At 53.3% G+C, this 16,247-nt stretch overlaps 2 protein-coding genes across 3 annotated transcripts; one reads left to right on the top strand and one right to left on the bottom strand.

Moving 5' to 3' along the window:
- Positions 1-14: 14 nt before the first annotated feature.
- On the bottom strand, positions 15-7,175 carry EME1 (essential meiotic structure-specific endonuclease 1). Of its 2 annotated transcripts, XM_059380293.1 has the most exons (10): positions 7,131-7,175; positions 5,112-5,911; positions 4,896-5,023; positions 2,707-2,796; positions 2,497-2,618; positions 2,225-2,348; positions 1,892-2,007; positions 985-1,174; positions 697-753; positions 15-590 (listed from the first exon to the last, which is right to left on the bottom strand). In XM_059380293.1, exons 2-10 carry the CDS (start codon positions 5,884-5,886, stop codon positions 36-38), a joined length of 2,157 nt encoding a protein of 718 aa, XP_059236276.1. In that variant the 5' UTR covers positions 5,887-5,911; positions 7,131-7,175; the 3' UTR covers positions 15-35. The 2 variants fall into 2 exon arrangements, with proteins under 2 accessions (XP_059236276.1, XP_059236277.1); XM_059380294.1 differs by having other exon boundaries at positions 493-753.
- A 22-nt stretch (positions 7,176-7,197) lies between these two features.
- On the top strand, positions 7,198-12,457 carry MRPL27 (mitochondrial ribosomal protein L27). Its single transcript, XM_059380292.1, has 4 exons — positions 7,198-7,275; positions 9,577-9,708; positions 10,142-10,209; positions 11,899-12,457. The coding sequence occupies exons 1-4, from the start codon at positions 7,236-7,238 to the stop codon at positions 12,103-12,105; spliced, it is 447 nt and encodes a 148-aa protein (XP_059236275.1). The 5' UTR covers positions 7,198-7,235; the 3' UTR covers positions 12,106-12,457.
- The last annotated feature ends 3,790 nt before the right edge of the window (positions 12,458-16,247 follow it).

Genomic DNA, 16,247 nt, shown 5'->3' with positions numbered 1-16,247 from the left:
TCTGCTGCAGGGACCCACACCTTACTCAGAAATCACTACACATTCCTTAGTCTTCCTCCAAGCTCCAGAGCCATTGGTACAAATGCTTTATTGAAACAAAATAGATAGTATGTGAGATGAGATGAAGAGGATGGGGAGTCAGCCCAGGAATCAGACCCCCAAGCAGGGGGGCTGGGTGAGAGGGCGGCAGGGCACACCTGGCTCCCTCCAGCCAGCCCACTGAGGGAAGTTCCCTCGTGATCTCGAGATTTGAAGCTGAGGTTCTTGTGGATTTCTACAGTTATTAAATACGTGTCTGAGTGGTCTGTCTTTGTTCCTTTGTGTTTGGAGGGCTGCTGAGGTAGGGTGACTTGTGCACAGCAATGGAGTTTCCCTGGGAGAGGGACAGTCCATACTTGTGAAGGTGAACGCAAGATCTCAGCCGCCTGTGCCAAGATGTCAGGGAGACTCTGCAGATTCTGACACTCGGGAAGGAGTCTCTTGTGAGCCCGACCCAGGCTTGTGCTTCCAGCTTCTTCCCATAGTCCTCTTCCGAGCTGAGTGAGGTGGAAATCTCCAGCTTCCCCAGGGCTGGCCTCAGTCTGCACCGTCTAAAGAGAGATCTGGCTGCAGAGCGGTCATCTGAAGGTAGACGCGCCTGGATAGCTCTGGTCCAACCCGGCGGGACGTAGCAGTCACACCTTCCCCACGGCGTACCTGTATGTCTGCGAGCAAATTCTGACGTTCTTGCTCCGACAGACACCGCCTATAAGCCTGAAAGTGGCAAATGACCTCTCAATACTGTACCACCCAGAGTCACACCTGCATCAATAAGGGGGCAAGGAGCTTGGGGGTGGGGTGGAATGAGAGCCTGTCCTCTGTCCTTGAGTCACTGTTCAGATTTCAGCAGGCCTGCACTGCTGACTACCAGTGCCCTCCACGGAAACTGCCTGGGGAGTCCACTAAAGCCACAGGGCGCTGGGGGTGACCACTGGAGTAGCCTACCTGGACCAGGAGCTGGGGGGAGGGATAGGCATCCACGATGGCACTGGCCATTTCCAGGCTGACTCGGTTCAGCTGCTGAATCTGTCTCCTCCACACCAGCATTAGTCCCCTGCCCGTGCGGTCCACCTTTGCCCCTCCAGACCAGTCACTCTCCAGGCAGAAGGAGAAGCTAGTTTGGTCTCGAAGCTTCCTGTGAACGGCAGTTGAAGAGCTGTGAGTCACTCGTCACTCCACCTGTCCCCTTCGCTGGTAACTTAAACACCCTCCTTCCACAGACCCTCACGAGCGCCTCTTTGTTCCCAAGCCATGCTAGTTGCTGGTTCCCTTAAAAATGACATCTCGTCCTTCTCATTGAGAGAGAAGGTGCCAGAAAGGTACCAGCTTGTTTCCCATGTTGACATTGGGTTAGTGGACAAGAGGCAGTGTGCACAGGGATAGCCACTAGGGATTGGGTGTCAGGCCACCTGGGAGTCTGGTTCCACTTTTAACTTGCTAAGAGCTCAGTCAAGGCAGTCTTCAGGCTTCTAGTCCCGTACGTAGAAAATGAGAGACTTGGACTAGACTGAGATCCCCTACTAATTCCCCTAATTCTGACCATGAACACTCCCAGAGCTCAGTAGGCTGAAAGTTTGTTTTATGAGAACTTACAACATCGTGACTTGACTGGGGACGGATCCCGGTAACCTGGCTCACAGGTGACCCAGCACCAGCTGCGGGACACGAACTTACAGAGCAGCTGGTGCAGTGTGTTTTAAGGGGACTGGGCTTGAAGGTTCCTCACCAGCATCCCCAGTACAAGGCTGGCTCTGCCCAGCACCAGCCTCACAGACAACCGCTGGTGGCAGAGCTCAGAGGAAGAGGACACAGCGGGGCCCAGCAGGGGGCCCGAGCATTTCATGGCACTCACTTGAAGGGCGCCTCAGCCACAGCCTTGGTAAGTGCACATGCGAAGTCGGCCAGCTCTTTCCAGGTCTGCACCAGTCGGGCCTGGGCTCGTGTGTGCAGCTGCAGATCCACCAGCGCCTACCCCCACAAGAGCAGGACGGGTTGGAGGGGTGGAGGGAAGCTTGTCTGAGGCTCCTCCCTCACGCCTGCTGAAACTGCATCCCAGCCCCTTGGCTCCCTGTTCTACCCCTTCTCTCCTACTCAGTGCAAAGGCAGAAAGGCGTGTCCAGCGGGCACTTGCTCCTGATCTAGAGCAAATCGAGTTCAATGAGAGTAGGAGCACTGAAGTTCTTACCTCTTCCACGTCTACTCTGGACACCACATGCCCTGCGCTGGCCTCTGGTCGTCTCTGCTGCTTCTCCTTGGCCTGTTCCCTATCTGCCACTCCCTGCTTCCTTCTTCTTGAGGAGTTTGGAGCACTAGAACAGGGGAGGAAGTTAAGAGAACAGCAGCTCCAGGCTGAGCTCGGCAGAAGGGCTTGGAGAGGGGGGCCCAGATCTGGGATAAGTAACGTCCCCCTGGTGGAGCTGACCCTTTGCATGCTAAGTCTTGAGGACCGCTTCAAACCTGAAGCATTTCTCCTGATCCACAATAACCAGGGACAGAGCTTTCCCAGCTGCCCTCGCCGTGGTGTTGGTCACAAAGCTCCGCAGTGTTTCCTTCCCCTTCTCAGGTCCGCCCACACTTCCCTGCATGAAGGGCAGATGCTGCGTTAACATCCAGTCCCTAGAGGTGGCTCTCTGTCCCATGCCTAGGTGCCCACCCTGCTCTGCCCACCTGCTTGAAGTTCCGGACCATGGACACAAACGCTTCTGCCGGGAGCAGCACCAGGACCATCGGTTCCTCGACCCAGTCTTCCTGTCCATCCTGCCAAAGGACCCGGAACCCAGCACAGGGAGGCGAGTCAGCAGGTGCTCAGCACCTGTGAGAGAGACCCAGGCCTTCGGGGTGAACAAACGCACCCACATCAGCCAAGCCCGTTTTTGTATTATTCTTTTCCTTCTGGAATGAAGCCTGGTGGCAAAAAAGAATAACCCGTGATCCCGTCCTTCCCCAGTCCTCAATTGTCCAACCTTGGTGTGCCACGTCTCAGAGGCAGTGAAGAAAGGAAATTGAAATGGGCTGAGAACTGCCAGTGTTCCTGTGCACTCTGGATAGGGGATGGGGGGGGGGGGAGGAAATTTCCAGAGGGTTTTGTGCAAAAAGGTACTTGGCCTTTGAGGGCAGAGGCTGACTAGGAGCTGAGTGGCCCTTAGAGACACACAGGTTGTATGTGACAAAGACAAGAGCCACAAGGGAAGCTGCTGCCTGGGAGAGCCCGTCCTCTTCACCACCGCCACGGGGCAGCCTCCTGCGACACATGCCCGCAGAGGTAGGAGCGACTGGGAGCAGGGCTCATGGGGAGGGTCTTCTCACTAGGTTCCTGTAAGCAAACGCTAAGACCCACAATACAACGCTAAGACCCACAATACAATCAAGAGTAGCGGGAGGAGCAGGGCCTCTAGTTCCTGCTCAGCCACCAACCGGCTGGGACCCTTCACACAGCTTTCAACTTCTCCCACCTGCCTCCCCGCCCGTGATGCGGGGTGAGAAGTCCCTCCGTGTCGGAGAACCGCCACAGACACGGGAGGGAGAATGCGGGAGCGCCTTGAAAGGTAACTGCAATATGAATACAAAGATTTGCTAATACCCCAAATTAAAAAGCGTCCAATTGCCCTAAGTTACTGAAAAAATTATGAGATCCAAATAAGATGGGAAAAATTTTGTTTTAAGCAATCTCTATGCCCAACAGGGGGCCTGAATTCATGACCACGAGATCACGAGCCTCACGCTCTACTACCTGTGCCAACCAGGTGTCCCGAGAGAGGAAAAAAATCTTAATGTTTCATCTAGAGAACCTTATAAATGAGGGGTTGAGTATTTTGGATTCATAGATAAGAGGAATGGAAGCCAAAGGAGCTGCAGAAACCTCAGGGCCAAGGAAAGAACATTTGCTGTGTGCCTACTATGCGCTCCGGAATTGGCTACCTCAGTCCCCTGACATGGCGCTCCCAGAGGGATGCAACAGTGTCCTCGTTACACGTGAGGCACAAAGAGATGAAATAATCTGCCCAGGGTCATAGCCATGAAGCTGTGGGGCCCGAGATTCAAGCACAAGCCTGCCATGCCCAGTTAGAACCAGGCATCCTATGAAGAGTATCTTCCTTCTGCCCCGCGGATCTGCTCTCCCTCTTCCCACTCCGCTCTCTGCAGGAGACCACATCACCAGGTCCTCCGGTGCAAATGGCCAAGTGGGAACGGTGGGTGGGAAACCCAACAGGAGACTGGAGGGAGGAAGGGAAAGCGGGAGGGGGGAGTGAGGTTGTTTCCCTAGCTCCCTCGAAATGGGTCACTTAGGCTTTGCTGTGTTCTTCTACAGGAGATCAAGCTTCTTTCAAGGGGGTCCTCTCTACATTTGTTTCTCCTTCAGGATTCTGGTAACCACTTCCTCCCCTCATCCCGCCAGGCCTAAGCATGGTAACAAACATGCTAGTGGTCTTCTACCAGGGCCGATTTTTCCCCACAAGGGCGTTTGGCAACTTGTAGACATTCTGGAGTGTCAGGACTAGGAGGGTGCCACCGGCATCGAGTGGGCTGAGGCCAGGGAGGCTGCTCGACATTCTCCACCACACAAAACAGCCCTCACAACAGGGAATTATCCGATCTGAAATGCCAACTATATCTGAGGTGGAGAAATCCTGAGCTGGTGTTGTCATTACCGTGAGAAGCCATGTCGTCCCTTGTAGTTGCCCTGTAACCTGTCCACGCTTTAGGACACTGTTCCTTTCTAACATCTTCCTCAAATTATCCTAAGTTGAGTGTGCCAGTTGTTTTCCTGCTGGGACCCTGACTAACATTCTTTAGAATGAAAGGGCATTTATCAGGGAGCTCAAAGGGGGAGGAGACATCAGCCGGAAACCTACTACCTCAGCTGGCGCAGCCCTTCTCCTCCAGGTGATGCTGCAGGGCACGGCCTGGGCCTCGATCACACACCGGCACTCCATGGACTGCAGCGCCCCGAGGAGCTGGCCTCCCCCTTCCATCTGTAAAAGCACTGCAACAAATGACGGGAGAGGGGCAGTCAGGGGTTGGCCCAGAAAGTGGGGACCCCAGCACGGGATGAAGACAGATGCTAAGAGGACCTGGATCCAGCATCACGACCACGTGCTTTAGGCATTCCTCAGGCCTCTGAGCTTTCGGCCTGTTAGCCACGGCTGCCTTCTTGGTCCTCTCCTGTTGTTCCAGGGTGCGTTCCTTTGGGCTTGCTCGTCTCCGCGGCTGGCGTCCCTGCGAGCTGCTCCTCTGGACCTCCTGGCTAGGCTTGGTTCTCTTCTGAAGTGGGGGGACCTCAGCATTTGTCCAGCTGTTGTTCTGGATAGGGCAGGTAGCTTTGAAGGCTGGAAGCTGGTGGCATGGACTGTCTCCCGCAGGGTCCTTGTTATTTGATGCACATCTCTCTGAGGTGTCACGGAGGGCAATATCAGGGACCTTTGGAAAGGGTTCTTTTTTCCAGTCACAGGATCCTCCTTCACTATTTTGATGATCCCATACACTTTTAACTGGGGAGCTAGAGTCCTCAGGGCTCAGTGGCTTGCGGGTCAAAAACTTACATGCAAGCCTCTCGGCCAGGGGAATTAATTCTACCTCATCCTCACTTCCACTGCTTAGCACCCTCACTGGCTCTGTTTGTGTGATGGATTCAGCTGTGTCCGGGGTAGGGGGTACATCTTTCAACCTTGGTGATGGAGGACAGGAGGCTTCAGAATCCGAGGTGTGAACCACAACAATCTTCTCCTCCCTCTGAGACTGCCTCCTCTTTGTTGAAGACGGTTCCTTCTTCAGGAAGGCAAATGTTGGCAACTCTTCAGAGTCGCTCTCACTGGAATCCAGTGAGAGCGATGACCTCTGTAGAGCCATCAATGCGTGCTGTCCAATTAACTCCCTAAAAGGAAAAGAGAGGAGACACAGACTGCGGTACTGAACTCAGTCCCTTAGACGTGTTCTGTGGCCAAACTTTATGGAAATACACACAATATAGAAACAGAAAAACAGGCTATGGTCCCAACCCATGCACTCTGGAACTCAGTTGTCTGCAGTCTAACAGGACTCCTCAAATCCCTTCCAGGTCAAGGTGATCTAGAAACAAAGTGGCGATTACTACTGGAAAATGTTAATGCAGTAGTAACAAGACTCAACACCACCCCCTTATTGATCTCTGCATTTGAAATGCTCATGTTAAATCCTCCTTTCTTTAAAAATTGAGATGTAACTCACATGCCATAAACTTCTCTTTCAAGTGTACAGTTCAGTAGTTTTTAATCTATTCACAAACGTGTGCATCACTGTCTAATTCCGGAATAGTCTCAGCACTCCCCCCCTCCCAAAAAAATCCCATAGCCATTAAGCAGTCCTTGTTCACTTCTCCCTCCCCAATTCCTGATAACCACAGATCTACTTCTGTTTTTTGTGGATTTACCTGTTCTGGATATTTAGTACAAACAGAATCATACAGCGTGTGATCCTTTGTGACTGCCTCCTTTCACTTAGCATGTTTCTCAGTGCTCGTTTATGTTGTGGCGTGTGTCAGTACTCCATGGTTTTTTACGGCTGAATAACATTCCACCGCACAGATAGGCTGCCATTTGTTTCTCCGTTCAGCACTGCCATGAACATTCATGTGCAGGTTTTTGTGGGGAAAGGTTTTCAATTCTCTTGCATGTATACCTGGAAGTCCAACTGCTGGGTCGTGTACAAGAACTGCTCTTCGAAAAAAAGCTCACAAACACTGTAGGTGTGACCCCGGATGGGCCATGTAACCTCCCTGAACCTCGCTTTCCAATTTAGTAAAACAGGGATGATAACAACACCTATTTCATAAGATTGTTTGAAATAACTGAAATCGTGCATCTACAGCGCTTAGCACAGCACGGAGCCCACGGTAAGCACTCGGTAAAGGACGCTGCCAGTCTGGAGGGACCTCCCTGTACCTCGCCGGAGTCCCGCAAAACGAGGTTGGCTGCCGGACGAGCCCGGCGCGTCCCCACCGCGCGGCAGAGCCCCAGATGCCCTGATCACCTGCGGGGCGGTGCTCAGAAGTCCGGCCCAACCCGCCGCCCGCCGCCCGCCGCCCGCCGCCCGCCGCCCGCCGCGCCAACTCTCACCTGCGACTCTTCGCGCCACTCTTTCAACTGCAGCGCAAGCCCCGGAAGCAGATCGCCCGGTACCGGAAGCAGATTTCTGAGGCCGGAAGTGAGTGTCCGGCAAACATGGCGTCGGCGGCGCTGGCGCTAAGGACGCGGGCGGCTGGTAACGGAACGCCGTGGTTGTTGCGGGGCGAGGGGTGCAGGCGGAACGGAGACCCTGCAGGGAGGCCGTTCCCTGTGTAGGCCCCTGGGCGCGGAGCCGGGAGAGGCCGGTGGAGGGTTGCCTACGAGCTTTGAGGGACAGCTGTCACTGGCCACGTGACACATCTGGGGGGGGGGGGGGGGGCCCGGCCCTGGGAGGTCGCGCGAGGAGCATGTGTCCTTTCTTTGCCCCGTGCGCAAGTGCTGCTTCCCTAGCGTTTGGTGACGTGGGCACGCCGCTTCCACGCCGTGGATTCCCTTCATCCATAAATACTGGCACACTAGAGCTCAGAAAGGTATTTACCCGCTGGTTCAACAGATTGAAGTCTCTTTGCCAGAACTGTGAGGTTAGGTGTTGGGGATCTCAGCAGAAATGAAGAGAGTTTCTATTTCCCGGACCAGTTCTGTCTAGTGGATAAGCCAAATAACTACGCACATAAACTGGTTGTAAATCGTGACAAGTGCTTTTAAAGAACGCAAAAGCGTGTGTGTGTTGTGTCTTTTGGGGGGTTGGTGGTCAGGGGAGCCTTTTGACGAGGTAACATCTAAGACAAGACCTAAAGGATGACAGGAGGCCTAATCCTGTAACAGAATGAGGGGCAAGAGAGTGACATAAGCCAGTTTTACGTGTTGAGAAGCAAACCATTGCTCTTATGTGAATTTAAAAGGGGGTAGGGGTGGAAATGAGGGAAATGAATGGGAAGCTGTAGTAGCCCTCATGAGACACGATTTAGCCAAGATGCTAGTGTCAGTGAACTTGGGGGAAATGGGTGGTTTTAGGATCTGTTTTGGAGATAGAACCCAGAGTTTGCTTCTGAGCTGGATATGTGAGATGAGCAAAGGGAAGCAATCTGTAATCATTCCTTGATTTCTGCCTGAGCATCTGCACAGGTGGTAGCATCATTTCCTCTGAGATGGAGGGTGGGGAGTAGGCTGAAAAACAAAGATTTGTGAAAGAGTGTAGATAAAAGCTCCATTTCTCAGCTTAATAAGTTAGAGGATGAACGAATGAATAGATTTAAAGGTAGGTAGATCCTAGAGCTGGGCATTTAGCATGTCTTTCTAAGTATTTATTTCTGGTCCTTTATGCCAGCTACTCTCTGTCATTAAAACTTCAGAAACCTGATTTCAGGAAGTCTGAACCTGTAGGCTCCAGAGACTTAAAAGACTTCTCTAAAGATTTTGGTATAGTCCTGATTAACCATGGCTGAGTCTGGAGAGCTGAAAGCAAGGACTGCCAGCCCTATGCTTGTCATATAGCAAGGGGCTTCCATCTTGGTTAGTATGAATTTTAGTTCACTTTCCTTTTTTTTTTAAGATTTTTTTTTTTATTATTATTTATTTATTTGACTGAGAGGTCACAAGCAGGCAGAGAGGCAGGCACAGAAAGAGAGGGAAGCAGGCTCCCCGCCAAGCAGACAGCCTGATGCGGGGCTCGATCCCAGAACCCCAAGATCATGACCTGAGCTAAAGGCAGAGGCTTAATCCACCAAGCCACCCAGGCGCCCCTAATTCACTCTTCTTTTAAAAAGAAATGCCATTGAGCATTTTGGAGTATGGAGAGGTCAGTTGTCAAAGGCAGGGTGTCAGTCTTCTTGGTCAGGACCTGCACTGGGTGGGCTTGCTGATGAAAGAGTCCAGCCTTCTGAACTAGCTAAGAGCCTGTGGGAGCCACCCTCAGAGAAGCTGCCCTTTTTGTTTACAAGTATTTGGTGTGCAGGGGATGGGTGGATGGTCGCGAAAGTGGTGGGTGACGCCAAAGCAGGACCCTCTCTCTCTCTGGGTGTCCTGTTGCTGGGCTCTGTGGTCCAGCCCCTCCACAGTGTCTGGACCCTTGAGGACATGCGGTGAGTGAGGCTGAAGCGGGCAGCCCTGTGGCGTCTTCTTGCTTGCTTGTATTTCTGTGGTGTTTGTTTCTCCTCAACAAGACCGAATGTGTCAGGACCCAGGGCACATGGTGTTTATTTTTTTTTCCGTGAATATTTCACTACCCACTGCCTCCCCCGGCCACACACACACTTCTCATGCAGCGCATACACCCTGGACAATACAAGGAATGATTTGTCTCCTGCCGTGGGAGAAGGCCAAGGATTTCCAGACACTCCCTGAAAACCAACACAGTCGAGTGGCATTTCTGCTTACAGATCTTCCTCACCTCCCCTGCCGCTACCCCCTGCCACCTCTCAGCTTAGCAGATGGCCCATCGAGGCAGAGAATGAGTGATTGGGAGCCTCTCTGAACAGCATTTCTGTTCTGTCTGCAGTTACAGCCCTTCTGAGCCCCGCTCCAGCCGCATCTCTTGCTGTCAGATATGCATCCAAGAAGACAGGTGGCAGCTCCAAAAACTTGGGTGGAAAGTCACCAGGCAAACGCTTTGGCCTCAAGAAAATGGAGGGTGAGGGTGTGCCTTGGTTTCTATTTCCCAGCTGTACTGTCCCTTGTCCCTGGCATTACTTTCAGAACAGGGAAACCATGAACCCTCCCAGTCTTATACTCCAAGTAGCTCGCCAGAGCCCTTGGCTCCAGAGTACGGATACAGAGAAGACCTAGGCGGGGAGAGGGTCCTGCAGAAGATCAGATAGGTGTGAACCTGGGCAAGAGAAGAGAGGAAGCTGGCAGGGGCGTTGGGGTGGGGGGAGACTGGCAGAGGGAGATAAGGGGCTGCTTGTGTCTGAGAATGTAGCAATTGGCTTTGTCCAGGGCCATGCTTAGAAGTTGGTGTGTAGCATCTGGGCCAGGAAAGCAAGGGCCAGTATGTTTTCTTAGCAGTTTGCTGTGCTGCCCATCACTGGGGCCCACAGTCAGTGTGCTGCGGACTTCTCTTCTAGGTCACTACGTTCATACCGGCAACATCATTGCGACTCAGCGCCACTACCGTTGGCACCCAGGTGCCCATGTGAGTTGTTCTGTGGCCCTTTCCCCTTTCTTCTTTCCCAGGACCACATCTCTCTGTAGCGTGGTGGTGATAACCAAACAGTTGTATGTATTGGGTACTTAGCAAATGCCAGGCATCGTTTTGCTTTCTGGGCCTGTATTGTCTCATTTCATCCTTACCCCATCCCAGTGATTCACTAGGTATCACTAGGTATCCATTTTCGAGGTAAGATGCCAGCGACTTAGGGAGTAGGGGGCCCACAGGACAGAACCGGGGTTCGTGCTGGGGCTGCCTGACTCCCAGTCACTGTGCTTTGCCTTGTGGGGCATCAGCCTGATTCTCTTGGGTCTCCTTTCTGACCCCCAGCTGTTAGAGGAGGAGATGCCTAGTGATTTGAAATACTTGTTGAATCTTGGGAAACCAACTTCAGTATATTCCTTATGAGATGGCTGAAAGGTAGCTTGAATTTAATAAAACAGAATTCAGCATATGTGCCAGAAATTAGGACTATATCAGGCAGGGATTTTAGTTTTCAGCAAGTTAGGATTACTTTCTGAGGTAGGAAGCTTCTTTGTTAATGCAGATCTGTAATTTACTTTCTTTCTTTCTTTTTTAGATTTATTTATTAGAGTGTGCCAGTGCGTGTGCAAGCAGGTGGGGTTGGGGGCAGAGGGAGAGGAAGAGCAGCAGACACCCCACTGAGCTCCCACCTTAGCTTGGAGCCAGTCTTGGAGGCCCGATCTCACAACCCTGAGACCATGACTTGAGCCAAATATGAGTGGGATACTTAACTGACTGAGCCACCCAGGCACCCCTGTTCTATACTCTTCCCATTATCTGAAATGTTAGTTTAGTTTCCTTTGTAATGGATTAAGTCCCCCCCACCGCCCCTTTTTTGGCAGTTTTGGTAGGCATAGAAAGACTGAAAGTAGCTAATAATTATGTCAGAAATGCTCACTTACACATGAATTGATTGTATTTATGTAGCTTTGTCTTTTAGAATTGGAGACACTGTGTGTGTGTGTTAACTCTTGGGACTGGCTAACATAATGACAGCAGTAATAAAAGCTAACGTGTTTTGAGCTAAGCAGCATTCTAAGCGCTTTATGGTTAACTCACTTAATCCTCAAGGGGACCCCATAAAAGTACTCAATACCCCATTTTGCCGATGAGAAAACCGAGACACAGTGAAGTCATGCAGCTTGCCCAGGGCACACAGTAGTTAGTAGGTAGTGATGCTGGGATTTGAACCCCACATTCTGGCTCCAGAGCCAGGCACTGCGTTTTGGTGCCATCACTGTGATCCCTGTTTTGTTTACTATGACAACTACAGTGTTTTTTAATTTTAAGTGAGGCAAGCTCCTGGTTGGGGGGCGGGCAGCGATCAGGGGCATTTTCCTGGGCCTGGTTTGGGGATCTGTCTGGTGTGGTATTTGGCCAGATGCACAAACGTGGGTCCAGAGACAAGCCTTCAGGGACCAAGTATCCACGAGGATTGGCTATTGGAGTTTTCTTTCCCCTCTTCTGTCATAGAGTCACCAAAGAAGTAGATGTCCAGGAAGCACCAGGCAGCAGGAAAGGGAACTTGAGATAGAGCTCTCTGGTCTGCCTGTTGGGCCCAGAGCCTGAAGCCTTATGAGAAGTTTGTCCCGAAGTCCTGGGGTGGACCACCCGGCCGTCGGCCCAGCTGACCTGGTCTTTGTGTTGCAGGTGGGGCTGGGGAAGAAGAAGTACCTGTATGCCCTGGAGGAGGGAGTAGTCCGCTATACGAAGGAGGTCTATGTGCCCAGTCCAAGCAACGCGGAGGCCGTGGATCTGGTCACCAGGCTGCCCAAGGGTGCTGTGCTCTATAAGACTTTTGTCCACGTAGTTCCTACCAAGCCTGAGGGTACCTTCAAACTGATAGCTATGCTTTGAACTCCTGGTTGAGGCCATTGGACAGAGCATGGAGCCCAGGTGACCGGAGAGGGTTGCTGTGGGGGCAGTCGAGGGTTGGAACGACAGGGCCTCCTGAAGAAGTCTATATGGTGGTGATTGCAGAAGACTCTGAAGTGGGCCGCCTGGGTGGCTCAGTGGATTAAACCTCTGCCTTCGGCTCAGGTCATGATCTCAGGGTCCTGGGATCCAGCCCCACATTGGGCTCTCTGCTCAGCAGGGAGCCTGCTTACCCGACCCCCACCTCTCTCTGCCTGCCTCTCTGCCTACTTGCGATCTCTCTCTCTCTCTGTGTCAAATAAATAAATAAATCTTTATTAAAAAAAAAAAAAAAGACTCTGAAGTGACTGGTGGGGAAGCCTTTTGGGAGACCTGACCTGGGGCCTGAAGTAAAGTTTGCTGAGTCGTGAGTCTGTGCTGTGTGAGGACAGACCTGGCTGGAGATGCGGCCATGCTTCCTGGCCCTTACCCACGTTCTGTGGCGTACACCGAGAAAAGGGGCCTCTCAGAGTGAGAAAATGAGAAGAGGGGCGTGTGTTAGAGGAGGGGATTGCTTTAACACCAGCTCTCCAAGGGGAAGGAAGACAAGAGCTTGTGTTTGAGGATGTCACAGCAACCCCCCCCCCCCCCCCCCCCGGATCCCACGCCAGGCAGGGCCCTGGGAGGAGTGGGTGGGAGGGGCTACAGAGGAAGCAACAAGGTCATGTCCTCTCCTAGAGCTGTATTTGGGGGGAGATGGGGCTATAGCCCCCGGAATGGCAGATTCCCTCCCTGACTCCGTGGGTCCAGCCTAGAGAGGCCAGGTGGACCGAGGTCCTTTCAATGAGGGGGCAGAATGTGTGACAAACGGGCTTCTTTCCATGCACCAGGAGAGAGCCACACTCACCTCACATCCTTTTCTGGTTCTTGGTTTATCTCAAACCATAAATGGCAGCAAAGGATCTGGCTTTAGGAATACTCAGTCGGGGCCGAGGGTGGGCTGGGGCAGGCCTTCATTGTGGATCCAGCCCAAGACCCTTGAGGCTTGGCTTCCGGTGAATGGGCCAGGAAGAAAGTCTTAGCTGGGGCAGAGGATTGTCCTGGCCTTTGGAGGGAGGTGGTTTGTGAAGTCCAGTGGCTTCCTCCAAGGACTCTGCCCAGTAGGCAGGAGCTTCAGGGATTGGGGACACAGAACCCCCACAATTCGGGAGATCTGCCTTGAACTTGTCACTTTGTTCTCTCAGGGCATGACTCCAGCTTCTCCACGCACAGATCCTGGGCAGAGGTGACCCAGGGTTTCTTGAGTTTCACTTTGGCTCCTTTCATGTGGGATCTCAGGTACCAAGGCCCAGCTGGGAAGATGGCTGGGGGCATCTCTGTGGGCTCAGCACTGTCCTTCCAGGCCCCTGGAGAAGCAGGGAGGGGCGGGATGCAGGGCTTCCCTCCAACAGCGGTGGTGCCCCCCCAGCAGAGCAGTGGGCTGCTTCATGGGTTGGGTGAGCAGAGCCACAGTTGGGGGGTGGTACCAGCAGTGACCTTAGGGCCTCCTCCTAGCATGATGGCAACCAAGGGGTAGGAAAGAAGGGCTTCAGCCATCCCCTGACACCCCAGCCTCTCTCCACCTGCCCATGCGTACACTTTCTTGGGGCCTCGGACTCCTGTGTCTCCTCTCCCCGCAGTGATGTTCTGGATCCCAGAGCAGGCACCCCCTGGGTTGGGGTCCTATGTCCTTCCTTCCACCCAAAGAAGTGAAGTGGGGCTTCCTTTCAAATCCTGGGGCTCTCCATCAGTGGCCCTTTACTTCTCCTGGTCTGAGGGGCTCTAACTGGGCATTACATGTAAATATAATATGAAACAAGCTCACTTCTCCAAGGCACCTGAGGCAAGGAATGCTGAACGTTCACCTCGGTGCAGGCCCGGATCCCCAAGCACTGTGCAGTCCGCTGGTGAACCTGCTTCTGCTGGTCCTTCTTCCCAGTACTCATAGCCAGTTAGGTGAGCCAGGGGCAGCCCCACACAGAATCCCTTTTCCCTCTGGGGATAGCCCTGTAACGAAGAAAAGCCAAGGGAACCAGGCAGGCACACACCACCCTTCAGCTTCCATCTGGACCTTCTTCCCCAGGGTGAGCCCAAGATTAGGATATCACACACTGTCCTCTCCCAGAAGTCTCTAGGCATCACTCCATCCTCCCCCTAGCTGCCCTGGGTCCCTGGCCTGGCTTCAGGCCCCCAGTCCACACCATTCCGCTGACTCCCGGTGCCAGCCCGACCCTCACTTGGATCCCCTGGGAATCTTGGCATCTTTCCACTGTCAAGACCTCACTGGGACGTCCTACTGTGTAGAAGCAGGGAAGGGGGCTGTCCTGGGGACCATGAAGGATGACTCAGTGCAGCCCCCGATGCAGGGTCAGGGTCAGAAAGTGAGAGAACAGAGCCCAGCCCCTTCTGTCCCCGTGTCACTCTCCCCATCCCCTTTAGTTCTATCCAGCGAGATGAAGGCACAGAGCTCACTCCTCAGCAATTCTGAGATGTGCTCGGTGTACAGCCACCACTCCTCTCCAGCCACCAGGTCCCTCTCACTGTCTGGCATCCACTTTGAGGCTCTTTGGGGAAGAGAGGAAACCTCCTGTGTCCACCTCTCTGTCCTCTCTGGTACCTAAAAGTGCTTGGGGGAGGGGTGCAGGATGAGAGCATGCGGAGGTTGCAGATCAGACAATTCATTTTGCTTTCTGTACCCAGGCTCCCACACGGTGCCCTATCCCTGGGGAAAGGCTGGCCTCTCCCCCTCAGATGTCAGTGCTCTGAGCTTTCTCTGGGGAGCCAGGGAGGGGAGCTAGGGAGAGAGAGAGCTGGGATAAGACCTTTGCCCTCACCAGCAGCTCCCAGCACGGGGTCCCCATTAATAATAACAATCACCAGGCAGGAGAAGGCAAGTACCTTATTAACCCTTTCCACACTGCTGCCCCGGCCCCAGCGGAACCCAGGCTGGAAGGTGCAGGGTCCATAGAGTAGATCCCAAAGGCCCCTTCCATACTGAACACTTGCTCTTCCCTGGCCAGAGAGCAGGCACCCTTTTGTTGGGATTGGGGTGGGGGGCAGCGGCAAGGGAAGGGTTGTGGGGCAAGGGTGCCTGTGTATTGACTGGGGATCTGGGACAAGTGGCAGGAGCAGAGACTCTGGCCGCACTCCAACACACGCTGGTCCAGCAGCAGCCAAAAAGGATGGCCATGATGAAACAACCCTTCCCCCAGAGGCACAGTCAAGGGCCCAGCCTGCACCTGGCATGCATGGACCCACTTCACCTCCCCAAGTTGGAATCCCGCTGCAGAAATTAGGTAGGATTGACAAGACTGTCTAGCATGAGCTTGACATGTAGGGGAAACTGAGACACAGCCAGCTTCCTTTCTGTGGGGGCACCAAGGCCCCCCCCGCAGCAGTCTTAGGAGAGCAATGTAACTTTTTCTTTCTTTCTTTTTTTTTTTAAAGATTTTATTTATTTAACACAGAGAGAGAGGTGTCACAGGAGGCAGAGAGGCAGGCAGAGGGGGGGGGGAAGCAGGCTCCCCGCTGAGCAGAGAGCCCGATGTGGGGCTCAATCCCATGACCCTGAGATCATGACCTGAGCTGAAGGCAGAGGCTTAACTCACTGAGCCACCCAGGCTCCCCGAGAGCAATGTAGCTTTATTCTGTCTCTTCAGCCCAGGGAAGTGACATGTGTAAGGAGTTCAGAGAGGGACAAACTTAGGGAGGGGAAGGAACTTGTGGAAGGGCTAGGCATCCTTACAAGCGGTGGGTCTGCGGGAGCCGGCAAGGACCCCAGAGGACCCCAGCGCCTGAACTCAGCCCCTTCTCCATTCTTCCAGACTGTGGCATCCCAGAACTTGGCGGGCAAAGGCGTAGCCAAACAGCATTCTTCCCCAGTGGCTTGCTCTAGGTGACCCTATAGATGAAGAGGCTGGGCTTATGGCCCATGGCAAGGGGTCAGGGGTCCATCTGACCCAATCCCAGCACTCAGGACAACAGGAGGCACTCAGAACAGTAGCTAGGAGGCTACTGTCTGTGGGGATCTCTGCATGCAGAATGGCAGTAGCAGAGGGGTGGTAAGACAAGATATCAGCCTTGAGCCACCTTGAAGACAGCAAGAG

Source organism: Mustela nigripes, chromosome 16 (genome assembly GCF_022355385.1).
Source record: "Mustela nigripes isolate SB6536 chromosome 16, MUSNIG.SB6536, whole genome shotgun sequence".
NCBI classification, from domain to species: domain Eukaryota; kingdom Metazoa; phylum Chordata; class Mammalia; order Carnivora; family Mustelidae; genus Mustela; species Mustela nigripes.
Note: the sequence above shows the minus strand (reverse complement) of the source record. Positions and strands in the feature narration are given on the sequence as shown.